This window comes from Streptopelia decaocto (assembly GCF_964273445.1).
Source record: "Streptopelia decaocto genome assembly, chromosome: 2".
NCBI lineage: Eukaryota > Metazoa > Chordata > Aves > Columbiformes > Columbidae > Streptopelia > Streptopelia decaocto.
This window is the reverse complement of record NC_138655.1, coordinates 4996260-5020595: the sequence shown is the minus strand read 5'-3', so window position 1 is coordinate 5020595 and position 24336 is coordinate 4996260. Positions and strand designations below refer to the sequence as shown.

Genomic DNA, 24336 nt, shown 5'->3' with positions numbered 1-24336 from the left:
TATCAGAACTTCCTACCTCTAGGAATTGTTACTATTGAAAGTTGCGGCACCTCCTGGGTTCCAATGGTCTAAATATTGAGTTTCACTCCAAACAGCCACAAGTTCCATTTGTTTCGGAGCAGAGTGTTTACACCAGATTAGACAGTTTGTTCTGGTACTAGAGAAGGTTTTATCATTTGCTACATTCCTACCAAGGAAATTCTGAATGCCAAGAATTTGGACCGGGGCAGAAGTTGATGAAATTCCTGGGGAATAGGAGAGACAAGTAAAGCTCGTTTGCACCTGATACAAAGCACCTGTAATTAGCACCAAAATCAACAGGGCATCTGATAGTTCATTATCATGGCACCATCTACAAATCTCCAGCCAGGGACTGGAATTTCAAGAGGTGGGAGAAGCACCACATTACCTGTTAAAAGCAACTTTTTGGCAGAGACCATTTGAACAGACCATAGAACAAGCAGCTGCAATGAAGTGTAAAGGAAAAAGGTTAATTGAAATATGTCTGGTGCAGTCAATGGCAGCACAAACACACCTCACCCCTAATTATCTCCCATAGTCTGTAAATGTCAAACTCTGGTTTTTAAAGAGTGAAACATGATTCCATTACATTTTAATCACCAAGTGACGTGGGTTTCGTAGATGACAGGTGTTCAAAGAGAAAAGCTCATTTAAAAGACAGTTATATTCCTCTGCAAAAGACAATGCTATTCTGAGAAACAACGGACACGAAAAATGGGGATGAAGATGCAAAGAGTCAAAAGCTGAGATTTTCGGGCTTCCAGAAGAGTTTTGTTCCACCTGGACAACATGGAACGGTCCTTGTGGGACACAGTGTGTATATATATATATAAAATAGATGCTGCTGGGGTCTGGAAGGTGTGATGCCAACATTCCTGTCACAGAAAAGTAAAATTCGAGACATTAGGGGTTAATAAAGATTTGCTCCAAAGAAATAAGCCGCAGGTTATTTTCACACCCCAGAAGGAAATGAGTTTTCCCATTTTCGCTATATTTCGCTACTATAACCAGAGATCCGAATGATGAGACACCGTGGTTTACTCCACCCTTTCAAATAAAGACCGGCCCCCCAAACAAACACCCCCAAGGCACCATCTTTCATGTACCGCATTTCACTGACGCATTTAGAAAACGTTAAGAAGAGCTAATTCTGATTCATTAATGCACAACATTAATTCCTCGTTTAAGGAGTCAGTTAATAGAGACTGAAAACATCTTACAGCAGAAAAATGTATCTTGTTGAAGGGCAGAAAGTTGTGTTTTCTCAAAATTACTTCACTGAGGTTTCCACCCCTTAAACCTGAGCCTCGTATTTTTTAAGCTGGACACCAAATATCCTTGATTATTTTAATTAATCCAAAGAAACTCACAGCTCAAATGTTCCAGAGACGGAGACAACTGCTACCAACCCTTAACAAAAACTTGTTTCAGTTTCGATTTACTTCATATTTATGATGTAGTAGGTTATTTGTTAAAAACATCCCTTACTCATTTTCCCTTGCGCGCAGCAATTATTCAATATATTCATCAGTGATTTGGACAAGGGAACAGAGTGACTGTCAGCAAGTTTGCTGATGACACCAAGCTGGGAGGAGTGGCTGACACGGCAGAGGCTGTGCTGCCATCAGAGACCTGGACAGGATGGAGAGCTGGGCGGGAAAAATTTGATGAAATAGAACAAGGGCAAATGTAGAGTCTTGAATCTGGGCAGAACAACCCCAGGTTCCAGTATAGGTTGGGGAACGAGCTGTTGGAGAGCAGTGTAGGGGAAAGGGACCTGGGGGTCCTGGGGACAGCAGGGTGACCATGAGCCAGCACTGGGCCCTTGTGGCCAGGAAGCCAATGGTACCTGGGGTGGATGAGAAGGGGGTGGTCAGTAGGTCAGAGAGGTTCTCCTGCCCCTCTACTCTGCCCTGGGGAGACCACACCTGGAATATTGTGTCCAGCTGTGGCCCCTCAGTTCCAGCAGGACAGGGAACTGCTGGAGAGAGTCCAGCGCAGGGCAACAAAGATGCTGAAGGGAGTGGAGCATCTCCCGTGTGAGGAAAGGCTGAGGGAGCTGGGGCTCTGGAGCTGGAGAACAGGAGACTGAGGGGTGACCTCATTCATGGTTACAGATATATAAAGGGTGAGTGTCAGGAGGATGGAGCCAGGCTCTTCTCGGTGACAACCTGTGATAGGACAAGGGGCAGTGGGTACAAACTGGAATACAAAAGGTTCCACCTAAATTTGAGAAGAAACTTCTTCGTGGTGAGGGTGGCAGAGCCTGGCCCAGGCTGCCCAGGGAGGTTGTGGAGTCTCCTTCTGTGCAGACATTCCAACCCGCCTGGACACCTTCCTGTGTAACCTCATCTGGGTGTTCCTGCTCCATGGGGGGATTGCACTGGATGAGCTTTCCAGGTCCCTTCCGACCCCTGACATTCTGGGATTCTGTGAACTCCCTGTCCTCTGGGAAGGGGTTGGGATGGAACCCACAGCACGCTGCCGCTTCCATTTGACAGGTACAGCCACACACAACCAGCAATCACAGACCTTTAATTTGAGAGATTCACAGCCACTGCAATCAAACACCTGAACGGACAAAAAGCTGCTGTTCGAGTCGACCGGCAATGCCAGTTGTCTGGGAATCAGTTGCTATGATCAAATTGAAAAGGTTGCTCTACTCTCAAGTATCTTTGTTGCAATTCTTCAGTTTTATCTTCACCAACCATCGCCTCACAAACCAGACAAAACCCGCTTTGAGTTGAGCACGGGTGGATTTCAGGAATACGATTCCTACGAGTATCTCCCCATAACAACAAGGACAACAGATCCCTGCTGAGTTGTGAATGTAAGAGCAGAAAGCCTACGAGAAGAGCTTAAATCTTATTGCCCCTTATCTTCAGAAGCTTCAGGAATATATCCAGTTCCTTCCCATCCTCCTCCCTAGAAAAAAGGACTTAACAGGACTTCAGACCATCACTCACCCTGCAACCACTCGTGATGACAAAGTTCTTTGCTGCAGTAACCTCTATACGGTTATTAAAAGAGAAAATGTAACCGCTATGGGAATCCATCACCAAATACTGGCAATAAAGTCATTAGTCCAGCTTTGTCAAGAGCTATTGTTTAAATGAAGAGAAGTCTGGGTTTACTGACAGTTTTAGGTAGAAAACGAAATTCTTATAGGAATTAAGGAATTAGGACGAAAAAAGCGTATAATGAAAGTCACTCCCGTTCTTTAATCATTAGTGTTACAGACAATGAAGATCTCCCACAAGGATGAGAAGCAAAAACTTCCCATGTTTGGGACACATTTAGAATTATCGTATCCACAACCTCTTCCAATTCGGAAAGGAAGCCACCATATCCCAAGGCCCAACTCAGCAAACACAAGACGAACCATCAAACATTGAATGGAGACTTAGGCCATGGAAAAAGCTGGTTTTCCTTAGGAGTTTCCTCAATAAAATAAGGGATAAGATTTCATTTGCAGAAGAGTCAATAAAAGACAAACCAAGCTACCAGTGCTTCGTTTTACAGACCTCAAATCACCGCGAGGAAAAGATTATCTTGGAAGCAGCGACGGTGCTCGTGAAAATAAGCAAAGGCACAAACCTTGGTTATCAAACGAAAAAAAAGAGAGTTTGTTAACAGATTAATTTTCAATGAAACGACTCAGTAGGATTTACTTTTCGTAATATCTTTGCTAAGCTACGTTCAGTATCAGGAGAGGAAAATCCAACCGCCTTCCTGTGTCAGTAAATCAAGTGTCACGTCAACAGCGAACCCCAAAACCTCCGCAATCCTGGTGGAAATAAACTGGTATTGTTACCCCCAACAAGGCTGAGACAGCAGATATTACAGTGATTCATTATTTTGCGAGATGATGAAATCCTCACGAATGCCACAACAGTTTTATAAGCGCTATAATTAAATACGTTTAGGATGTGCTGTACTTAGGCTTGGTTTAGAACCACATTTCCAAAGACGTTTCCTTATGTCTGTCTTGTTTGTAGCTTGCACAGGCTTGCCCACCGTAACGGGATCAAATTAATCTACAAAGTCGCCACTTTTTAATAGATTTTCATTAACAAATCCACATCCAGTCATGAATTTAAGGAGACTAGTGAGGCTTTTTTCAGGTTAATAATTAACGTAAACCACACACTCTTTGCTGACACACCAACATTTTTACAAGACGTCAATTTGCAACTATTTTGTTCAAGCAACGCTTCAAGTGGAAGGATTATACAAGCGGATCTATTTCTTACAAAAGTATAAGCAATCAGAAAAGCTTATTTCATTGCAGTAATCCTTCCAGTAAAAACTGTATATGAAGATCAACTTGCCCAGTGAATTGTGTCCATTAAAAATGCAGTTTCACTCATTCAACCCTCTTCAACACTGACTTTGCTCTTGAGCCTTTTTCTAAGGCAGCTTCACAAAGGTATTTAAAACACTTGGTTTTCCTCGCATAAGTTGTAGCTTTTCCCCGGCTGGGTCATTCCAGCTGCTCCAATTGATAAGATCATCCATCTCCATTACACCAAATGCTCCCCCAGAGCTTCAAACAATCACTCTGCCTTTTTTTTTTGGTCAAAATATCTCCAGCTCCATCTTCTATTCCAGTAATCTCTGAATAAGACACCAATCACCCTCATGGAAATGTATCGGTACTCTCAGGGCTGTGTATTTCCTATACATTTTGAAGAATATCAAGGGAAGAAATGGATTGAAATAACAGACACCTTAAGTCTCACAGCTTAAGAAGCCGCTAAGTTAGTCAAGTTTAACAGAAGTTGGGACAAATCCGTGGTTTGGAAGGAAAGGGATGATGTGTCACCAACAACATTGTCAAAGCAAAACAGCAGAGACGTGTGAGATGAAGGAAAAACAGCACTGAAATTTGATACATCCAAGTATATTGTTTATAATGGGCAGATCAGCAGCAGGTCCCATATGAACACATCAGGGTTCATCAGAAGGAAAAACATTTCACTTGGAATTGCTTATCACTGTAACAAAATGTGCAATAAATAGGATGAAACTCCTCAGTTGATTAAATAAATTTCACAACGTAGTTGGTTTAATTTTTTTCTTTAAATCAAGACAAAGTTTTGGACTTAATTTGACTTCATCGTAAGACAGTATAGATTTTGGCACGTTAGTCTGAACGGCTGAATTAAAGAACCGGGATCACCCTTCGCTATTCACATGACGCACATTTACCAACATCACGTCAATTTATTGCCCGTGAATTATTAAACAGAGCTTGCTCGTGCAAGATAATTCAAGAAACTTCCTCCTATCCAGGGTGGATAATTCGCAGTTCCACAGCAGAGCTGCCCAGCTACGCTGACATTTCTTCCACTGGGTTATTTCATAAACTTCAATGGGAAACTCAGGAAAAAAAGGCCACTTGCAAAAGTATCATCATCGCACAGCTGGTGGGATTTGGTACTGAAATAAAAGGTGAAATTTAAGGCAACTGAAGCACTCTCTGGTCTGCTGTTACAGTCAGGAAAAAAAACCCATTTCTCTATGATCCTGGCACAAATTTTCAGTATTTATCTGGAAGAACCTTCTCAGCATCCCCCGAAGTTGGAACTGAGCTTGAGGCTTTTATTCCACAAGATCAAGAGATGTTAAGTTTCAAATGACTTAAGGGGTGGAGGAAGCAGCCAAAAATACAGGTAATACAGTAATACAGGTTTACTTGCTGAGAAGAAAACCAGTGAACAAAATCCACACTTTCATTTGACACTGAAAATAGTCTCAAATCTACAGTATGCAGATCCAGACTAAATTACCGAGTTCAGCAACATTACTTTAGGACTGACTTTAGCATTAAGGAGGCAAAAATCTAGCTTGTATCATATAGAGCTTATAGGAATACTTTATAAAGAAAGCAAATCTTATACGTGAACACGAGCTCATTGAAATATCCCAAAGCGTTTCCCAAGAACGCAGCAGCTCAATCTGTCACATTCAAATAGAGAACAGCACCGTTATAGACAAGAAAACATACACCAAGATCACACTTTAAGATATTTCCAAATAATTCAAGAAGTTTTACCAGTTTTTGCTGCAGGTAACATGAAGCTTTAACAGAAAACCCCCAAGAGCCAGAATAAAGCCATCCAGAGCGTTTCTCTCATTAATATATTACCTTTCTTTGACTGCAGATATCTCACAGCCCTTATCAAAGTAGGCCAGAGCCGTTTCATTTCCCTAAGGTTAAGCTGGCGAGCGGTATACGGAGTATTCATCGACTAAGGACCGGCCACCGTTCAACGACAAATATAGCACGAGCTATTTCTCATCTGCCCTATTTTTCTTCTTTTTCGGGAGGCTGAGATGCGGCTTTTTTCTCGAAATCACCACAATTGGCAGCTGCGGAGCTGCTGGTGCCTTTGTCCTCTTATGCAACTCCCCGTGTCCCCTTCTCCCCCCAACGGGAATAAAAAGAGATTACGTAGCTGTTCTCTGGTCCGGGACAGAGGAGGCTGGATGAGCCATCTTCCCTTTTCTTGCTTTTTCTTCCCTATTTTTGAAAGTTACCCTCTGAGAAGTCCCTTCAGAAGAGCCCAAAAAGGAGCTGAACCCCAATTTCATCCAATAGTTTTGCTACCCAGACTATGCCCCACAGAAACAGGCGTCACCGTCACCCCTTCCTGGTAAATGAGTTTTACTAAAAGCAAAGCTTTGTTTTAGCTTTGCTTCCAGCTGCTGTTACTGTTTTATTAAGTATTATTCCCCAGTGAGCTGACAGATACTGAACTTCATCAGATATTATCAACTGTGGTGCTCAAGCTCTGCGATTTCTTCTTTTTAAGTGATTTCTACTATATGTGCTGCTATAATGTCTCGGTGTGTGGCAAACTCTAGTTCAGCCCGAGCGGTTCAGCAAGGTACAAAAAGCACAAAACAAAGTGTTAAATGCTCCTTTGTGCTCCAAATAACAAGACACTAAAAATCTAAATAAATTCACTGTTTTTTTTTCCTAAGATAACTGATCATCAGCTGCATCTACCAGCTCCTGGTCCTGATCCGAGTCCCCTGAACTTCTGCCCCTGTCTGTGATCCAACATTTCGGTGACTCAAACTCTGCTGCCGGTTCCTCTTCCAAAAAAGAAAGTACATTGAAATGAAAGTGAACACGAGGAAAGTTATGCTTACGATCAGCAACGCTCAACCTTTCGCAGCTGTTTTCCATCTAAGGAAGATTTGATTCTTTGGCTAATACAATTTCAAGCATTATCCCTGGGCCGCATCTTTATGTACACGCTCTCACCCACACCAACGTAACAACAAACAGGGTAAATACCTTTGGGATATTTATAATATTAGAAACGTCTTGGGACGCGAGTTAAAATAATCACGTGAATGAGTTTTGCGTTTCCATCTAATTATTACTAAGCCTCTATTTCACGTCAAATAAGTCCATGTGTTGTGGGTGGTTATTGTCTCTTTGGGGGCGGTGAATGGGGGGGCAACTTCTGAGACATCAAGTAAAAAGATGTTAGTTCCCCACTATAAACACCACCCACCATCAACCACTTCCAAACTACTTCTTCCAAAAGGTAAGGGAAAGCAGAATTAAACCTGCAGTGGTTTTAAACACACAAAGATCAAAAACAAAGCCCTCAGATCCTCACATCAGTGGGAGCAACAACAGCCCGAGTGCTCTTTGATTTTCAGGAAGATTTGAAACGAAAGAACAAATAATTTCGAAAGGCATTGCAGCTGTCAGGAGAAAGAAGATCCTCTGACTGTTCCGCATCACCAGCGCACCATCGGAATAGAAATATTGTATTTCCCAGCTTTGCTTTTTGATAGGGAAAAACAAAACCAAACCTACAGACCCACAGGTGGTAAACATTGAATTAAGAGACGGTGGGAGAGAAATATATATATATATAAAGGTCTGTGTACCTTTAGCCCAGCACATCGGGAAGGGGCTACAGCCGCTCCTCTCCATCCAGGCAGCACCTGCGGGCTCCGGGCCCTGCCGGCCGGGCCCCTCCAGCAGCCACACACACATAGAGCTCCAGTGGCGGTAGCAGCGTCCCGGTTCGACGCCCCAGCAGCGTGTGCTCGATCCCCGAGCAGGGAGCAGAACCGCAACCCTTCACCTGCCGGCGGGGGCGGCGGGGCCGCGAACCCGCGGCCGGGCGGGAGGCGGGAGGAGCCCGCGCTGCCGCCTCATCCTCTCCCGCCGCTCCCTCCCCGGGGAGCTGAGGGGAGGGCAGAGCGGCGAGGGGAAGGCGGGGAACGGGGAGGGGAGGCGATTAGCCGCATTAATATGCTAATCTCCCCCCTTCTGTTCCATTCACCCGGCGGCCTCCTGTTTACCGAGCTGACAGCCGCTGCTCAAAAGAGACTTGAGCTGCAAATCAAGGCTGAGCCGGGTCGTGGCCGGGGATGCGCTTCCCCCGCCCTCGGCACAATGACACCCACTCACTGAATAGCCCCGGTGACTCACAGAATGGCCTGAGTGAAGGGACCCACTAGATCATCGAGTCCAACCCCTGCCCCTGCACAGGACAACCCCACAGTTCACACCGTGTGTCTCAGGACATTGTCCAGTCTCTTCCTGAACACTGTCAGGCTTGGGGCCGTGACACCTCCCTGGAAAAACCTGTCCCAGGTGTCCAGCACCCTCTGGATTCGGAACCTTCTCACCACAACACACCTTCAAGCGAGCACTTCAAATTTCAGCATCTCTTCTATGTATTTTACATCTGTACTTACACATGGCTGTACCAAACAAAAATTACACCCTAAAAGAATCCCAGAATGTCAGGGGTTGGAAGGGACCTGGAAAGCTCATCCAGTGCAATTCCCCCATGGAGCAGGAACACCCAGATGAGGTTACACAGGAAGGTGTCCAGGCGGGTTGGAATGTCTGCACAGAAGGAGACTCCACAACCTCCCTGGGCAGCCTGGGCCAGGCTCTGCCACCCTCACCAGGAAGAAGTTTCTTCTCAAATTTAAGTGGAACCTCCTGTGTTCCAGTTTGTACCCATTACCCCTTGTCCTGTCACTGGTTGTCACCGAGAAGAGCCTGGCTCCATCCTCCTGACACTCACCCTTTATATATCTGTAACCATGAATGAGGTCACCCCTCAGTCTCCTCTTGTCCAGCTCCAGAGCCCCAGCTCCCTCAGCCTTTCCTCACACGGGAGATGCTCCACTCCCTTCAGCATCTTTGTTGCCCTGCGCTGGACTCTCTCCAGCAGTTCCCTGTCCTTATGGTACCGAGGGCAGGAGAATTTCCCACGAACTCCAGCAGGAATCGGGGTTAGACCCAACATCACCACCTGCTCCACCTCACACCAACAAGATTATCGATGAAACAACCCTGGTCGTGGCCCTTCGCCTTAAATAAAGAGCAAATATCGCCGCCTACGCTGGTAATTACCCAGTAGCACATCCAATCTTCCTCTGAACCCCCGTTTTTTATGTACTTGCGACCAGAAGGCAAAGGTCGGCACACACATACACGCCATTTGCTGCGTAACTTCGCAGCACGTAACATCTGAACTGCTCTCAAGACTTTTTTCCTTTTAAAAAGTGAGCATAACCATTGCAAAAGCGCATGTTCATAAACAAAAATTCAGGCAGCAAGAGAATAAAGAAATAATAAAGAAACAACGAAAATACTGATTTTACTCCTAGCAAAAGACTCCCCCAAAATTATAAACGGATTCAGCTAAAATATGGATTTAAAAAAATCAACAGGGACAAGACTCGCACTGATCACTCAAGCTTTTTAAATATTCTACGGTAATCTTTTCTCGCTCCCAGCAGTAAAGCAGAAGGCTTATCCAAGCCTATATCCAAAAGGGAATTAATCTAAAGCCAGCAGCTTTCAACTCACCCTCTCTGCCTACTTGTAGCAGCACGCGCTCGTCTGCAGCATATGTTTAATTACCATGCTTTACTAAAACACAGCCGTCTTCATCTCCATGTGGAACAAGGGGGTGTATGTCAGAACTCTTGATAAATATAGTTGCTTAATTTTTAAATTTCATTTTAAAGCGTTGCTTCTATATTTAAAGAACAAATATTCAGTAAGCGGGGAGGGTGGGGGGGAACAACAAAAAGGAGACGGCGATGGGGCCACAACCAGGCCCATGAGATGTTCTGCATCACTGCTCAGGCACAAAGATCTTGCTGGGGCTGCGGAAAAGCCGAAGGGAACTCAAGACGTGCCTGGATGTGTCCTCCCCGTCCTCCCCCCCACGCTAAAGTTTGCAAAGCCCTCAAGTGCAATACGGCCAAGCACCAAGGTCGGGGCTATTTACCCCCAATAACAAAGCGAAACACGTTGTAGGATTGTTACAGTAATATTTAGAAGGCAAATTATTGTATTTGTGCGTCTACAGAAGATGCAGAGGCACAGGGTAAGTGTCTCTCTGGTTCAAGCTGCGGCTCTCAGTGCAGGAAAACTGCCTTTTTTGTAACTTTATTATTTATTAAACACAGGGTTCCTCAGTGACCTTGAGCCAGTCGGCCTTGTTCCGTTACAAAAAAGGCAGATAGATACTTCTTTAGCTGTTCTTTAGTTGGTTTGTGCTTTAGGGTCTGAAATATAAAAAGCCCATAAAAATAAAGCACTTTGCAGAGAAGCAGCTTAAAAAAAAACGCAGTAAAAATGGTGGGGTGTGTAAACTAAGTTTCATTCAGAAGCACAAAACCCCTTAAATATCAACTGTTAAGCGCATTGCCGAGAATTTTAATAAACAGAATGTGTGGACTCGTATTTTTCCTTATACTTTTAATAGATGAGACTAATGGAGATGATCAGTCCAGGTGTCGAGAGTTACAGCCTGCTCATCACATCTGTCCTTACAATGGTAGGAGTGTTACAATCCTTCTCCTCAAGGACACACTTGTTGTAATATCGGGCTACAAAATGAAGCTGAAAACAAAGTGCTACTAACACGAGAAAATGTTGTATTCATTCCCTTCTGTCAAATAACATGATGGATATTTCTGTACCAAAAAAAACCCAAAAGCATAAAATTTGTGTTATGGACAAAGTCAGAAACCCCAAACTTTTGGTTGTAGGGGGGAAGGGGAACAGGGATAGAGCAGAAGGGACAAAGTAAAACATGAACACTCACACACACACACAAAACAACTGGAGAGGTTCAATATGTCTCTAGTATAATACCAAGTATTAGCAACATTTTCTAAATCACAGAATTGACTGGGTTGGAAAAGACCTCAGAGATCATCCAGTCCAACCCTTAGTCCAACTCCAGTCCATTGACTAGATCATGGCACTAAGTGCCATGGCCAATCTCAGTTTAAAAACCTCCAGGGCCGGTGAGTCCAGCACCTCCCTGGGCAGCCATTCCAATGCCTGACCACTCTCTCTGCACAGAATTGCTTTCTAATCTCCAGCCTCAATTTCCCCTGGCAGAGTTGAAGCCCATGGCCCCTTGTCCTATTGCTGACTGCCTGGGAGAAGAGACCAATCCCCACCTGGCTAGAACTGCCCTTCAGGTAGTTCTAGAGAGTGCTGAGCTCAGCTCTAAGCCTCCTCTTCTCCAGACTAAACAAGCCCAGCTCCCTCAGCCTCTCCCCACAGGTCTTGTGTTCAAAATACTGCTCATCAAGGAGGTATCTGAGAACCATTTATGTAAAATAATCTCTTTCGTGTAATGCCAATCAGATTATAACATTCACGAGGTGAGGATGGTCTGTCAGGAATTAGGAATGGGGATGTTTGTCCTTGTGTAAGATGCGTACGCCAACATACCCCGATAGTATCTGCGCAGCACTCGCTGGGTAAGCCAGGATGCCAACCGCCATCAAATAAAATTCTAAAAAAATAAAAATTATTTAAAGAAAAATGGGTTAATTTCTACTAAGAACATGCAGAAGCATTGGCCGCTTTCCTAAAACTCACATTTGAACCACAAAAGACTCGGGTTACCCCAATAACAACAGACAGGTCAAGGTCCTCAGCTAAGAAACGGCATTTTGCCTCCATGGAAATTCAAGTCAAGACTTTGCTACTGTGACCACGACTTTAGTTGCTCCATTTCAGCCTGGTTTTAAAGACTACTAAGTATCAGCATCAGCTTTTTGGAATATAAATATCAGAAGCTTTTGAATTATATCGAGGCATCCCGTTTTGGTTTTAATTGTGCCTGCAGGGCTGATCCCGCCTCCGAGTGAAGCCGACTGCAAAAATCACAAAGCCGCGCGGAATAAAGGGTTAAACAAGGGTTTTGTACGACGGGGAGGCACATAAAAGGCTGTATAATTTTTTCCACTCATGCTTATCCACACAAAGATCTCGAAGGGCTGGGAGATGAACCGGGACAGCTCTGGGGTTACGGCTGCAGACGGAGCTCCCGGGGGGTCTCAGGGATCCCGGCGGCGGAGCCGACTCCGGTTTCTCAGGGAACGGCAGCGCTCGCATCTCTCCGCTATTCAACCCATTATTTTCACGTCAGTTAATATCTCTCTCCGTCAAATTTTGATCAGATGAGCTCAAGCGCTGAGAAGGGGAACAGGACAAACCCATCATACTGGCGCAACTTCCACTGCCCTGAGAAACCAGCCTCAGCATTCGGAAACTTGGGGAAGAAAGCAGATTGGGATCAAAACAGCGTTTGACAGCACAGTAAAGATGTGGGTTTTCAGTGTCTCTTCTGCAACTTCTCAGCTACCAGATGGACACACCAGCAGCAGAGATCTCGAGGGGGCGAAGAGAAGGGGAAGAGACGGGGAAGAGAGGGGGAAGAGACGGGGAAGAGACGGGGAAGAGACGGGGAAGAGAGGGGGAAGAGACAGGGGAAGAGATGGGGAAGAGAGGGGGAAGAGACGGGGAAGAGGGGGAAGAGAGGGGGAAGAGAGGGGGAAGAGAGGGGGAAGAGAGGGGGAAGAGAGGGGGAAGAGAGGGGGAAGAGACGGAAGAGACGGGGAAGAGACGGGGGAAGAGACGGGGAAGAGACGGGGAAGAGACGGGGAAGAGGGGGAAGAGAGGGAAGAGAGGGGGAAGAGACGGGGAAGAGACGGGGAAGAGACGGGGAAGAGACGGGGAAGAGACGGGGAAGAGCCCGTTTACTCGTTAGGACAAAAATTAAGAGGTACAGCCCTGGGCACAGCAATCACATCATCATCATTATTATTATTTTGGACTTGATCGTTCATATCTTCTCCACTTCATGGGTTACTGTTTATCCCCCTGGTAGTCACTTGATGCTGAAGAACAAGCATGTGTATTTTCAAAATACACACTCTCCAAATAATGAAACTGTACTGTCCTCTTCATTAATCTTCATTCCCTTAAGCTTGTTCTTGATGGTTCTTTTTTAATGACTATAATTATTTTGTGTGCATTTGGTAATATTTAAGAGGGGAAAAGATTATCTGCCCTAAGTTTCCCTTTAACCAGAGTCAAACAAACATCTCCTATTGAAATCTATGCTATCAAATGTGGAATTATGGCTCCTGAATTCTACCTTAGGCTAAGCTCAGGTTTGCTAAGCCTGCCTTGGAACTCTGCCTTGGATTACCTGGTCTCTACATCCATCATCCCTGTCCTCAAAGACCCTTTACTTGGAGTGTCAGAATCCAAACTCATTTCTCCGACAGAAATAACTCAATACAACCAAGAAGCAACATCGTCTCCATGAATTAATTTGACTCTTTGCAATACAAATAAACTCAAATTCCCCACTCTAGATAAGATTAGGCCATTCTTCTCCTGAAGGAAAGATGATTTAGGAAATAAACGTTAGAGAATCAACTTAAAAAAGGCCAAGGAAACTACCAGTAATATCCGCTGCCCTAAGCTAAGGGGTTTTGGTGAAGCTCCCATCAATCAAATGATAAATTGGGATTCATTATTTTAGTCTTCATTTTGGACTTCTTAGTGGTATTTGCTTTAAGATTTCTTGCTCAGAGAAAGCCTGAGATTGGAATGAGTACGACAGACCCGCTCAATAGCCAGAAAGAGAAGAAAATCCAGTGCAAGATTTACACTACGGTGCTTCAACCGGCCAGAAAAAGACACCAGTATCACAACATCAGTTCCTTCTAGAATATAAACTGCTTTGGATCTCTGTCTTCTGGCATAAATTTAACCCAATACCCAATTTATTGTTACCTTCCTCCATTTGGTGAGCTTTAGGAGTAGAATTCATGTAGGGTGCTCCTGAAAAGCGCAGAGTTTTCAAGCAACATTTCCTCACCTTCTTGCCCACGGTCACCTCATTATCCTCTTCGTCCTCTGAACTACATTTTAAAATAGTGATTGATAGAATTAATTACTTTTCAAATCTCAACCTCTTGGTAGTAGAAATATGAGGAAGGGAAACGGAGCAGGAGGAACGTGGTGTTAATGGAATTTCCCAAAGGATTCTCTGACATCCAACAACACGCAGCCTCCCAGCCCGTGCTGCTAAGACAACAAGTTACAAGGACTACTAAGTTAGCCTTATTTTTATTATTTCATAAATAATGACTAGTCATTTTTTCAAACCATATGGGTTGTATTTATTCTCAGGCGTGAAAGTCGTAGCAGATTTTCTTGTGGGTGGACTAACCCACTTGTATTCTCCCACTCCCTTCCTTCTACTTTTTGTAGAGAAGCATAAAAGCTGAGAATGGTTTAAAATTACTCCCTCCTTAGGGCACCAATTCCAATCCTCTGCCTCTTCATGTCCCTGGCTATTTAAAAAAAACCACACACCACAGACAACAAAATAGTTGCTGTCCTCACAGAATCACAGAGTGTCAGGGGTTGGAAGGGCCCTGGAAAGCTCATCCAGTGCAATCCCCCCATGGAGCAGGAACACCCAGATGAGGTTACACAGGAAGGTGTCCAGGCGGGTTGGAATGTCTGCACAGAAGGAGACTCCACAACCTCCCTGGGCAGCCTGGGCCAGGCTCTGCCACCCTCACCAGGAAGAAGTTTCTTCTCAAATTTAAGTGGAACCTCCTGTGTTCCAGTTTGAATCCATTGCCCCTTGTCCTATCATTGGCTGTCACCGAGAAGAGCCTGGCTCCATCCTCCTGACACTCACCCTTTATATATCTGTAACCATGAATGAGGTCACCCCTCAGTCTCCTCTTCTCCAAGCTCCAGAGCCCCAGCTCCCTCAGCCTTTCCTCACACGGGAGATGCTCCACTCCCTTCAGCATCTTGGTTGCCCTGCGCTGGACTCTCTCCAGCAGTTCCCTGTCCTTCTGGAACTGAGGGGCCACAACTGGACACAATATTCCAGGTGTGGTCTCCCCAGGGCAGAGCAGAGGGGCAGGAGAACCTCTCTGACCTACTGACCACCCCCTTCTCATCCACCCCAGGTACCATTGGCCTTCCTGGCCACAAGGGCCCAGTGCTGGCTCATGGTCACCCTGCTGTCCCCAGGACCCCCAGGTCCCTTTCCCCTACACTGCTCTCCAACAGCTCGTTCCCCAACTTACACTGGAACCTGGGGTTGTTCTGCCCAGATTCAAGACTCTACACTTGCCCTTGTTACATTTCATTCAATTTTTCCTGCCCAGCTCTCCATCCTGTCCAGGTCTCTGATGGCAGCACAGCCTCTGCCGTGTCAGCCACTCCTCCCAGCTTGGTGTCATCAGCAAACTTGCTGACAGTCACTCTATTCCCTCGTCCAAATCATTGATGAATATATTGAATAGTACAGGCCCAGCACTGCCCCTGAGGCACTGCACTGGATACAGGCCTCAACTGGACTCTGCCCCATTGACCATGAAGCCATCTTTGAGAAGCTCCTCCACCACTCAATTCCAGCGCTCAAAGCAAATCTGCTTTGTGTAGATCTAGAAAACTAAGACAAGAAAAAGTGCACCCTACACATTCTGCTTCTTGTTTCACTGCAAAATAAAGTCCGATAAATTTGCTGTGACAAGCTCGCTGTGCTTATCCATGTGCATTGCTTCTCTTCAGCCTTCTCAGATGGGGGAAAGAGGAAGAGGAGACAAAGAATGGTCAGAATGGTCATCAGAACCCTTCTGGACCTTATAAAACTGCTTCTATTAATGGGGAAAACCTATTTAGGAGGTAACCACAGCAGAGGTATCTGAAGGGGGATGACCCACCCCCTTGATGCTGTTTAAAGGAAACACATCCTGCAATGATTCCTTTTGTTCTGTGGAGGGGATCCATGAGTACATCAGTTGACCTTATAGATGCATGTTAAATCACTCTCCATTAATTCAAGGGTAACCTACAAACAATTAGTCCCATCTGCTAAGAGGGATATGGGAGAATGAAGTTGCTGTGGTTCAGCAAGTCTCTTAAGTGTCTGTTCATCTCGGTTGCTTTCTCTGTCATCTATGGAGTAACCAGTTACACAAAGGCAAGTGAGAAAGCTGGGCAGCCACAGAGGGTCCAAACAATTTACCAGGAATGGCACTGGATGAGCTTTGAAAGTCCTTTCCAACCCAAACCATTCCATGATTCTCCTACATATGCTGAATACAAAGTTACAACAACAGCTTACAAATAAACTTGGTGCTAAAAAGGTGTTTACAACTCAGACTTGCGCCTGATTTATGTATCACTGCATCTCAGAAGAAACCAAGTGCTACGCCAAACACATAACACCAGCAGTTCCTCAGAATTTCAAACCATTAAACGTAATTACAAACTGAATAAAAAAAAAAATCCATGAGCTCACAATAATGCAAATTATTCCATTTAGATTTTAAAATGTACTGGTAGAATAGTTACCATTATATTTCTTAGTGAAGGATGAGCGGAGCATAAATCCCCTATAAGTAAACACTTGCAGGTTAAAACAAACAGCTGTTTCAGTGTTACAGACCAAATCAACAAGCCAGTGTTGACATCCTTCTAAGAAAATAGAAAATTTCAATTTAATTTGCACATAACATCTTTTAAAAGTTTCATAATACAAACATGAAGGCTGCTCTATTCAGCAAGCGAATTCTGTGCGGAACCTGTTGTCACGGAGGCACCTCGAGGTTCGTTTAAGGGACAATAGGGTCCAAAACAACTTTATGAAACTGGTGAGAAACGGCGTTTTAGCACTCCAAAGTGACTTGAATACAGGTTCGGATAGCAGTTGAGGGAATTATTAAGGGGCAGCAACTAATACAACAGGAAGTCTACAGTGTGCATGCACGTGGCTTCACCAAAACAATGCTGGAGCCGGCCCTGAGTCCGGGAAGAGTCCACACTGGCCTGAACACGGTGTGGGATTATTTAAGGGATACACGTACTCGTAGTGAGTACGGAAAGTGTACACACGAGATTCTGTGAGGATTAATTTATAATACACTCGCAATCCTGCGAGGAGAAATACACGTGCAGATGTGCACGGAATATTACACGTGCTCGTGTGGAAGCACGGGAGGAAAATACACTCGCAACTGTGCGAGGATTAATTTATACACGTGCTCGTATTGAGCGTGGAAAGTACGTGTGCAAATGTGCACAGGACGTATAAATACACGTGCAGATGTGCACGGAAAGTAGATACACTCGCAATCCTGCGAGGGTTAATTTTACTCACACAGTGGCGGCAAGGCAGGTGGAGTCTCCGATCCCCGAGTAGGGGGGGAAAGCAGCTCCTGGTGGCAGCGGCTCAGCTCGTAACTCCGATGGATCGCGCACAAGGGGCCGAGTCTCGACGAGAGTCCCGTTTTATAGCCTGATCAGATCTGACTGTGGGCATTCCAGAAGCTTCTCTGCACCCCCTCCCTGGCTGTGGGTGCCGCTGAAGCTTCCAAACATCCCCACACTGGCCATGGGCACCCAGCAGCTCCCTTCTCTTAACGACCCCGACCAGCTGCCTCTGGGGTCAAACAAGAGAAGCTGTCGGCCTCAAGCAGCAGAGAGAGGGAGATGGGTCTACCCCTTCCATATCGAAGGAAGGGAGGGGGAGAGAGCGGGGTTTGCGCTCTGCCACACCTGTCAAGCAAACATTGGTGTATTTAAAACATTATTGTTAAATAGGCACAAATGCCCCTTTGCCTCTCCAATTCGCACCATTTGTATTCAAAACTTGCATGAGATAGAACAATAAATAGAGTTTGATGGTTTGTTTAGGAGAAGCTCTATTAGAGTCCAAGCATAGCTGAGCCTCTAAATCACCGCAAATTCAGCTCTGTTCACTTTAATCAACCCCATTTCAAACCAAGAAGGGACACTCACTCCTCAAGAGCTTTCACCTTCGTGACACCAGCAATAAACTTTTGTGGAGCAATTCTTGGGTATTTTCTGTTATGGGAATCAAAGGTCATCTTCAGCTAACACAAAAGCTTTTATTTGATGCAAAATCCACCACCTTCATTTGTTCCTCCGATACAAGCTTGTTGTCAGCGCCATTTCGTTCAACAAGTCATGTTTCCCTGTGGAAATGCCCGCAGAGCGACAGCAAAGTGTTCAGAACACACAAGCACGTGTTGCTTAGTTTCAAAAAGGCTTCCAGGAGCTCCCCACCAAATAAAGCTCAAGTTAGTTTTGGGGACAGGGGAATTAAATAAGCATCCTACATTTTCAAATGGTAGGCAGAACACTAAAAAAACCCAAACCAACCTTTCTGATGGCAGCCTGAATGAGCTACATCGAACACCACAGGAACACTGTGGGCACGTAACATCATTTGACAGGCCCCAGAGCTCGTTTCTTGTCGAGCGTGACTTCCAAAAACTTGTGGCGTTAGTCTCTGTAATCCCATTTGATGCATTTCAACCAAGACACGGTATTAAAGCTTTTAAGAGAACAAGAGACTGAGACAAAAAGCCATGAATGCATAAACAGAGGAAGACTATAAGCTTTATCCTGCCATCGATATATGGAGAACAAAGTCTACTCGGCTGGTGGTAGAGAAGTTCAAGTACACGGAAACAAAAGCAGAGTCAAAATCTTTCCATTGTGAAACTCCCATCTTAAGGGGTTAAACATCTTCAAGGAATGACTTAAAATCTGGTCAATTCTGCCTTGGGGTAGGAGGACAGATCCCCTTTCCCCCTCAGCGACATTAAACCAAGGGATTAATGCCCTTCAGATTTCTACTGAAAACCCTCCTTTAAGGAGTTCTATATAAAAGTATCAATAAATCAGCTATTGATGTTTCCAGAACCTCAACCCTTGTATCGTTCAGTTCACAACGCCTCAAGTTCCAATAACACATTTTACTCCTCTCGGCGGTTACAAGTCAGCAGCAGTTTCCATACTAATCAATAATGTGTTAGTTGCATTTTAAGTTTTCCTCATTTAAGTTTTCCACTAATGTATACAATCCTTTTGCTGGGGCTTTGTACAGGATTTGCGGGATAAGCACAAAACCAACCACTACCACGTGTGTTTATACCCTGGCCCAGCCTATAGATTGGGTTTAAAAATCAGGTAAATCTGAATCACAACCAAGTCCATTAATCCTGGAAAAGCAGTTCCAATATTTCTCTACATTAAGCCTTTTACAGAAAGAATTATCACACATCGCCACACAAAAAGAAATCAAATCACGTGAAAACATTCCAGCAAGTAATCTGAATAGAGACTAATAAAGATTTTTTAAAAGGATAATTAATGAATGAAGATAAAACGTGCAAAACATCTTTGTGCCATTAAACCATTCCTTAAGAATTTAAGAAGTTTCACATCCACCTCAAGCATAATTCCAGCCCCCCAAATGGGTGTTTAACACCCCAACTCTGTTATTCTGACCCCTTGTCAGTATAAACTCCTGAGGAAAAATGTGCTCACGACAAGAATAGACTTTTTCTTCTTTTAAGTTTGACCCTTGTATATGAAAACCTGAAGAACATCAGCTTTGTGCCTGACAAAATAGCTTGTGAGGTTTTTCATCTTCAAATTATTGATCCCCCGAAGTTATCAGCAAACTATACAAGCAGAGTAGCTGAACTATACATTAAGGGCTGCCAGGGATGCACAAATAAACTAAAGGAAAACTCAGAGAGCCTTTTATTTAAGGTCATTTGAGGTGTAACTTAAACAAAGTAGTCGGTAAAAGTTCAGCCACGCAATGTTCTCCCTTTTGTTTCACTGCAGCCCGGGATGTTCGACTTCAAACAAGCTTCTGTGTATTTTGGGAGAAGATCCCAAGCCGCTCCCAAAGAACAAAACCCACACTCTAATGTTTTAAATAAACCAACTACACAAGATCCAACTTGATTTTAAGAATCTTTCTTTTGATAACACTCTTGTCCCCACCCTTCCTCGAACTTCTAGCTGCTCCTATGGAAACCTCAGGTACTACCATATGCAGATACTACGGCGAGCATCTACCCAACAAAGCTCCTTTTGGTTGTTTCCACAGTAGGATGCAAATATAACTGGACTGGAGACTGATGTGGGGTGTGGATGTCACAGAAACCTGCACACAAAGCTCTTACACTAATTCTGCATCGGGGCTGAAAGGACTGCAAGAGTTGGAGAGGTTACAAAAATCAGCAGAAATTCTGTGGACTAATCTTATCTAGAGTGAACGCAGCATGGGCACAGGCAGAATATCGCTCACAGGCTGGAGTAAAGAAAACGTTTATGTACCATAATTATGTGGCCCTGTGGCCAGGAAGGCCAATGGTACCTGGGGTGGATTAGCAGGGGGTGGTCAGTAGGTCAGAGAGGTTCTCCTGCCCCTCTGCTCTGCCCTGGGGAGACCACACCTGGAATATTGTGTCCAGTTGTGGCCCCTCAGTTCCAGCAGGACAGGGAACTGCTGGAGAGAGTCCAGCGCAGGGCAACAAAGATGCTGAAGGGAGTGGAGCATCTCCCGTGTGAGGAAAGGCTGAGGGAGCTGGGGCTCTGGAGCTGGACAAGAGGACACTGAGGGGTGACCTCATTCATGGTTACAGATATAGAAAGGGTGAGTGTCAGGAGGATGAAGCCAGGCTCTTCTCGGTGACAACCAATGATAGGACAAGGGGTAATGGGTACAAACTGGAACACAAGAGGCTCCACTTAAATTTGAGAAGAAAAGAGAAGAGCAACAAGACTGGTGAAGGGACTTGAACATAAGACCTATAGGGAGAGGCTGAGGGAGCTGGGCTTGTTTAGTCTGGAGAAGAGGAGGCTTAGAGCTGAGCTCAGCACTCTCTAGAACTACCTGAAGGGCAGTTCTAGCCAGGTGGGGATTGGTCTCTTCTCCCAGGCAGTCAGCAATAGGACAAGGGGCCATGGGCTTCAACTCTGCCAGGGGAAATTGAGGCTGGAGATTAGAAAGCAATTCTGTGCAGAGAGAGTGGTCAGGCATTGGAATGGCTGCCCAGGGAGGTGCTGGACTCACCGGCCCTGGAGGTTTTTAAACTGAGATTGGCCATGGCACTTAGTGCCATGATCTAGTCAATGGACTGGAGTTGGACCAAGGGTTGGACTGGATGATCTCTGAGGTCTTTTCCAACCCAGTCAATTCTGTGATTCTGTGATTCTTCCTGTTGAGGGTGGCAGAGCCTGGCCCAGGCTGCCCAGGGAGGTTGTGGAGTCTCCTTCTCTGCAGACATTCCAACCCGCCTGGACACCTTCCTGTGTAACCTCATCTGGGTGTTCCTGATCCATGGGGGGATTGCACTGGATGAGCTTTCCAGGTCCCTTCCAACCCCTGACATTCTGGGATTCTGTGATTCCTCTCCCTATCTTGTACAACTCTTTGACATGACTTTTTGCTTTTTCCCAATTTCTTGATTCTGGTAATGAATAATTCTATGCCTTACAGGATGCAGAACAAAGGATCAAGTCTAAAGAAAAGCCAGTGAGATGCTTAAACTGGTTTAAATCCAGAGGGTAACAAAATCCAGGAGGGACTGGTTTTAATCCCAACAGTGCAAACAAAATTTAAATTATCGAAAGAAACAAGTCTGTCATTCCTCCATACAGTGACCACACTCGTGTTTCACAATAACTCAACATAGAGGAAAACTCGCTTGGAAATGAGAATATTTTAGCAATTTGCCCTCCAAGTCCCTATTGTTTCGCATTCCAAAAATTCTCTGTGCTCATATCCACGGCCTCAATCACAAGGGCATACAAAACCAAGTTACCCATAGATTTCAAAGCAGTGATACACATTAATGAGCCTCCTCATTAACGGTTTAACAACCAACCTCATCGACTAAGACGATTTTGCTATGAAACCAAATTGAAAATCAAGTGTTCTGGATGACCTTGGGATATCAATACAATAATAATAATACGATCTCAAACAAGACGCTACAATAAATGGTATTTTGAGTGGTCTCCTCCTTACTGCAAAGTCTTCAATGGCACAAAAGCTTCCCCCTGTATTATGATGCAAATCTAGGGCGCTAAAATCAGGTGGCAAAAGTGAGAACATTTCCAGCGACATCTATTGTCTGTTGGTAAAAGTGGCACTGGGAAATAACCACAGAGTTCTTCAGAAGGCAAAATAAGACAATATAGTCATTTATTGCAAGTATGAGTTCTCATTGTTCAACTTCATGTTGAACCTCATCTTTATTCAAATGTGTTAGATCTTGTTATCTTGGCTATTTCTCCAGTTTGTCCAGTTTCTTTGGAGTTTTAATCCCATCAGCCAATGTGCTCATGACTCTTTTTGTCTTGAATTGGGATGTGAAATCTGCTATCGTGCTCATTCATTTTTGTCCTCTCTTGCCACTCATTTTTCCAATATTCTCCACAAGTACTTGCCTTCCTGACTTAAATTATTATAAATATCCTTTATTTTAAAACAAAACCCAAACTTAACAAGTAGACCTGACCTATCAAGCTTTTAATTGAAATTGTCATTTGATGCAAATGGGAAAGAGCAACCACCTCCAGAGCAGGTTCACATTGATTAAGCAGTGTTATACTTTAGATACTCACTTTTTAAAAGATATTTTGTGGACAGATATGAAGCACATCTTGGTACAAAATAAGAGATACATATGCAAAATGACCAGTGCAGAGTAAAGACAAAAGGCAGGAGATTTGATAATAAACATCTAACCCCAAACTTGCTCAACCAGCACTAAAAACGCGCTACGATTATGATTCCACAACTCACATTATAAATGGTGGAGAGATGGATAAGAGATTGGGAACAGAATAAATCATCATTCTGAGCTCTACAATGCAATTGAGCCCACGGCACAAGCAAATCTATAACACTTCATACTTGGTTAAACCCCAAATATCTCAAACAATAAACAAAAAGTTCTATTTTTATAAATCAGGTCTTTTTTTAAGATGTCTTTTCTTTTTTGGTGGGATTCCTTCCCCCCATCCACATCTGATTCACCGCTAATACTCCAACAACTGGCCAACATTAATCCATTCTCCCTTATCACGTGCATTAACTATATCACACGCATACTTAACAACTGCATATATTTCTATCTGTTGCCTCGTCCCCATCTCCAAACACATGATTTAAATGGCAAAAAGACCTGTACCTCAATAGCTTTTGCTTTGACCTCGCGCGCCCACGCGACTCAGAACCACGACAGCGCCAAGAAGAACCAATATTCTGATTATATAAAAGCACGACTATATTGCAACAAGTCTCAAAAAGCTGCCTGTTGTCATAGAAAGACAGAAATGAAATAAGAGAGCTTACCTGCTGGCAAGGAGAGTCTTGAAATATCTGTAATGATAAAGAAATACATTAGAAACAGAAGGAAAAATTACTTCGATATCACGTTTGCCAAATCATTTCTCTACAAGGCCGGACTTGTTTAATAAAGAACATTATGCGCAAATCAAAAGCGTTTTCCTCGTCTTGCCCTGTTCATTAACAAGGTTGTGTTAATGAAAGGACAAAGATGCCACTGCCAGGCAATGGGTGTAATTACTGCAGCACAAATTAAGCGTTATATCCGGGTTTCACCATTGGCACCTACATCATTTCGGAGCTGAAAGCATCAGGGTCAGCCTTTGCACGTGAAGAGGATGTTACTGTATGTTTTCTTTATTAGAGAAAAGGCGGCTTATAAATGGATAAGTACAGAACGCATGAAATAACATTAAAAGATGAAACTGATTTTGGTCACGGATGCACATGAGACACTTTTTTTATAGTAAATGCCAACGCCGCCCTTGAGCTGCAACCAACTTCACAAGAATTACTGTCTCAGAGTCTAAATAGACCCTATTAAAAATTATACCCTAAGGAAAGACGTGTATGAATGCATATACATGAAATTTTCCTAAATAGGTAATTATATAAGCTATAACTCATTATATTCCTTCTGCCGGCTTTTACTACGTCCACTTGTCATCTCAATACACACGATCCTAATGGGGTTTGAGGTGTCGATCGCAGCTCAAAACAGAGACCAGAAGCCACAAAGAAAGAACTTGACTTAAAGTCTATAAGGATAAGGATTGAG

General features: G+C 44.2%; 1 protein-coding gene across 4 annotated transcripts in view; it reads right to left on the bottom strand.

Annotated features, from left to right (window-relative positions):
- PTK2 (protein tyrosine kinase 2) overlaps positions 1-24336 on the bottom strand; it is a 205893-nt gene that overhangs the window by 139318 nt on the left and 42239 nt on the right. For 2 of the 4 annotated variants that reach the window (XM_082045902.1, XM_082045900.1), the window contains one exon: positions 23565-23591. Coding sequence is in view for 2 of the 4 variants with exons in the window: in XM_082045898.1 (XP_081902024.1) it covers positions 7939-8047 (109 nt within the window). In the remaining 2 variants the exon portion in view is untranslated. Of the gene's footprint in view, positions 1-7938; positions 8218-23564; positions 23592-24336 lie in introns of those variants that run through there. The other 2 variants (XM_082045898.1, XM_082045899.1) reach the window with 1 other exon arrangement.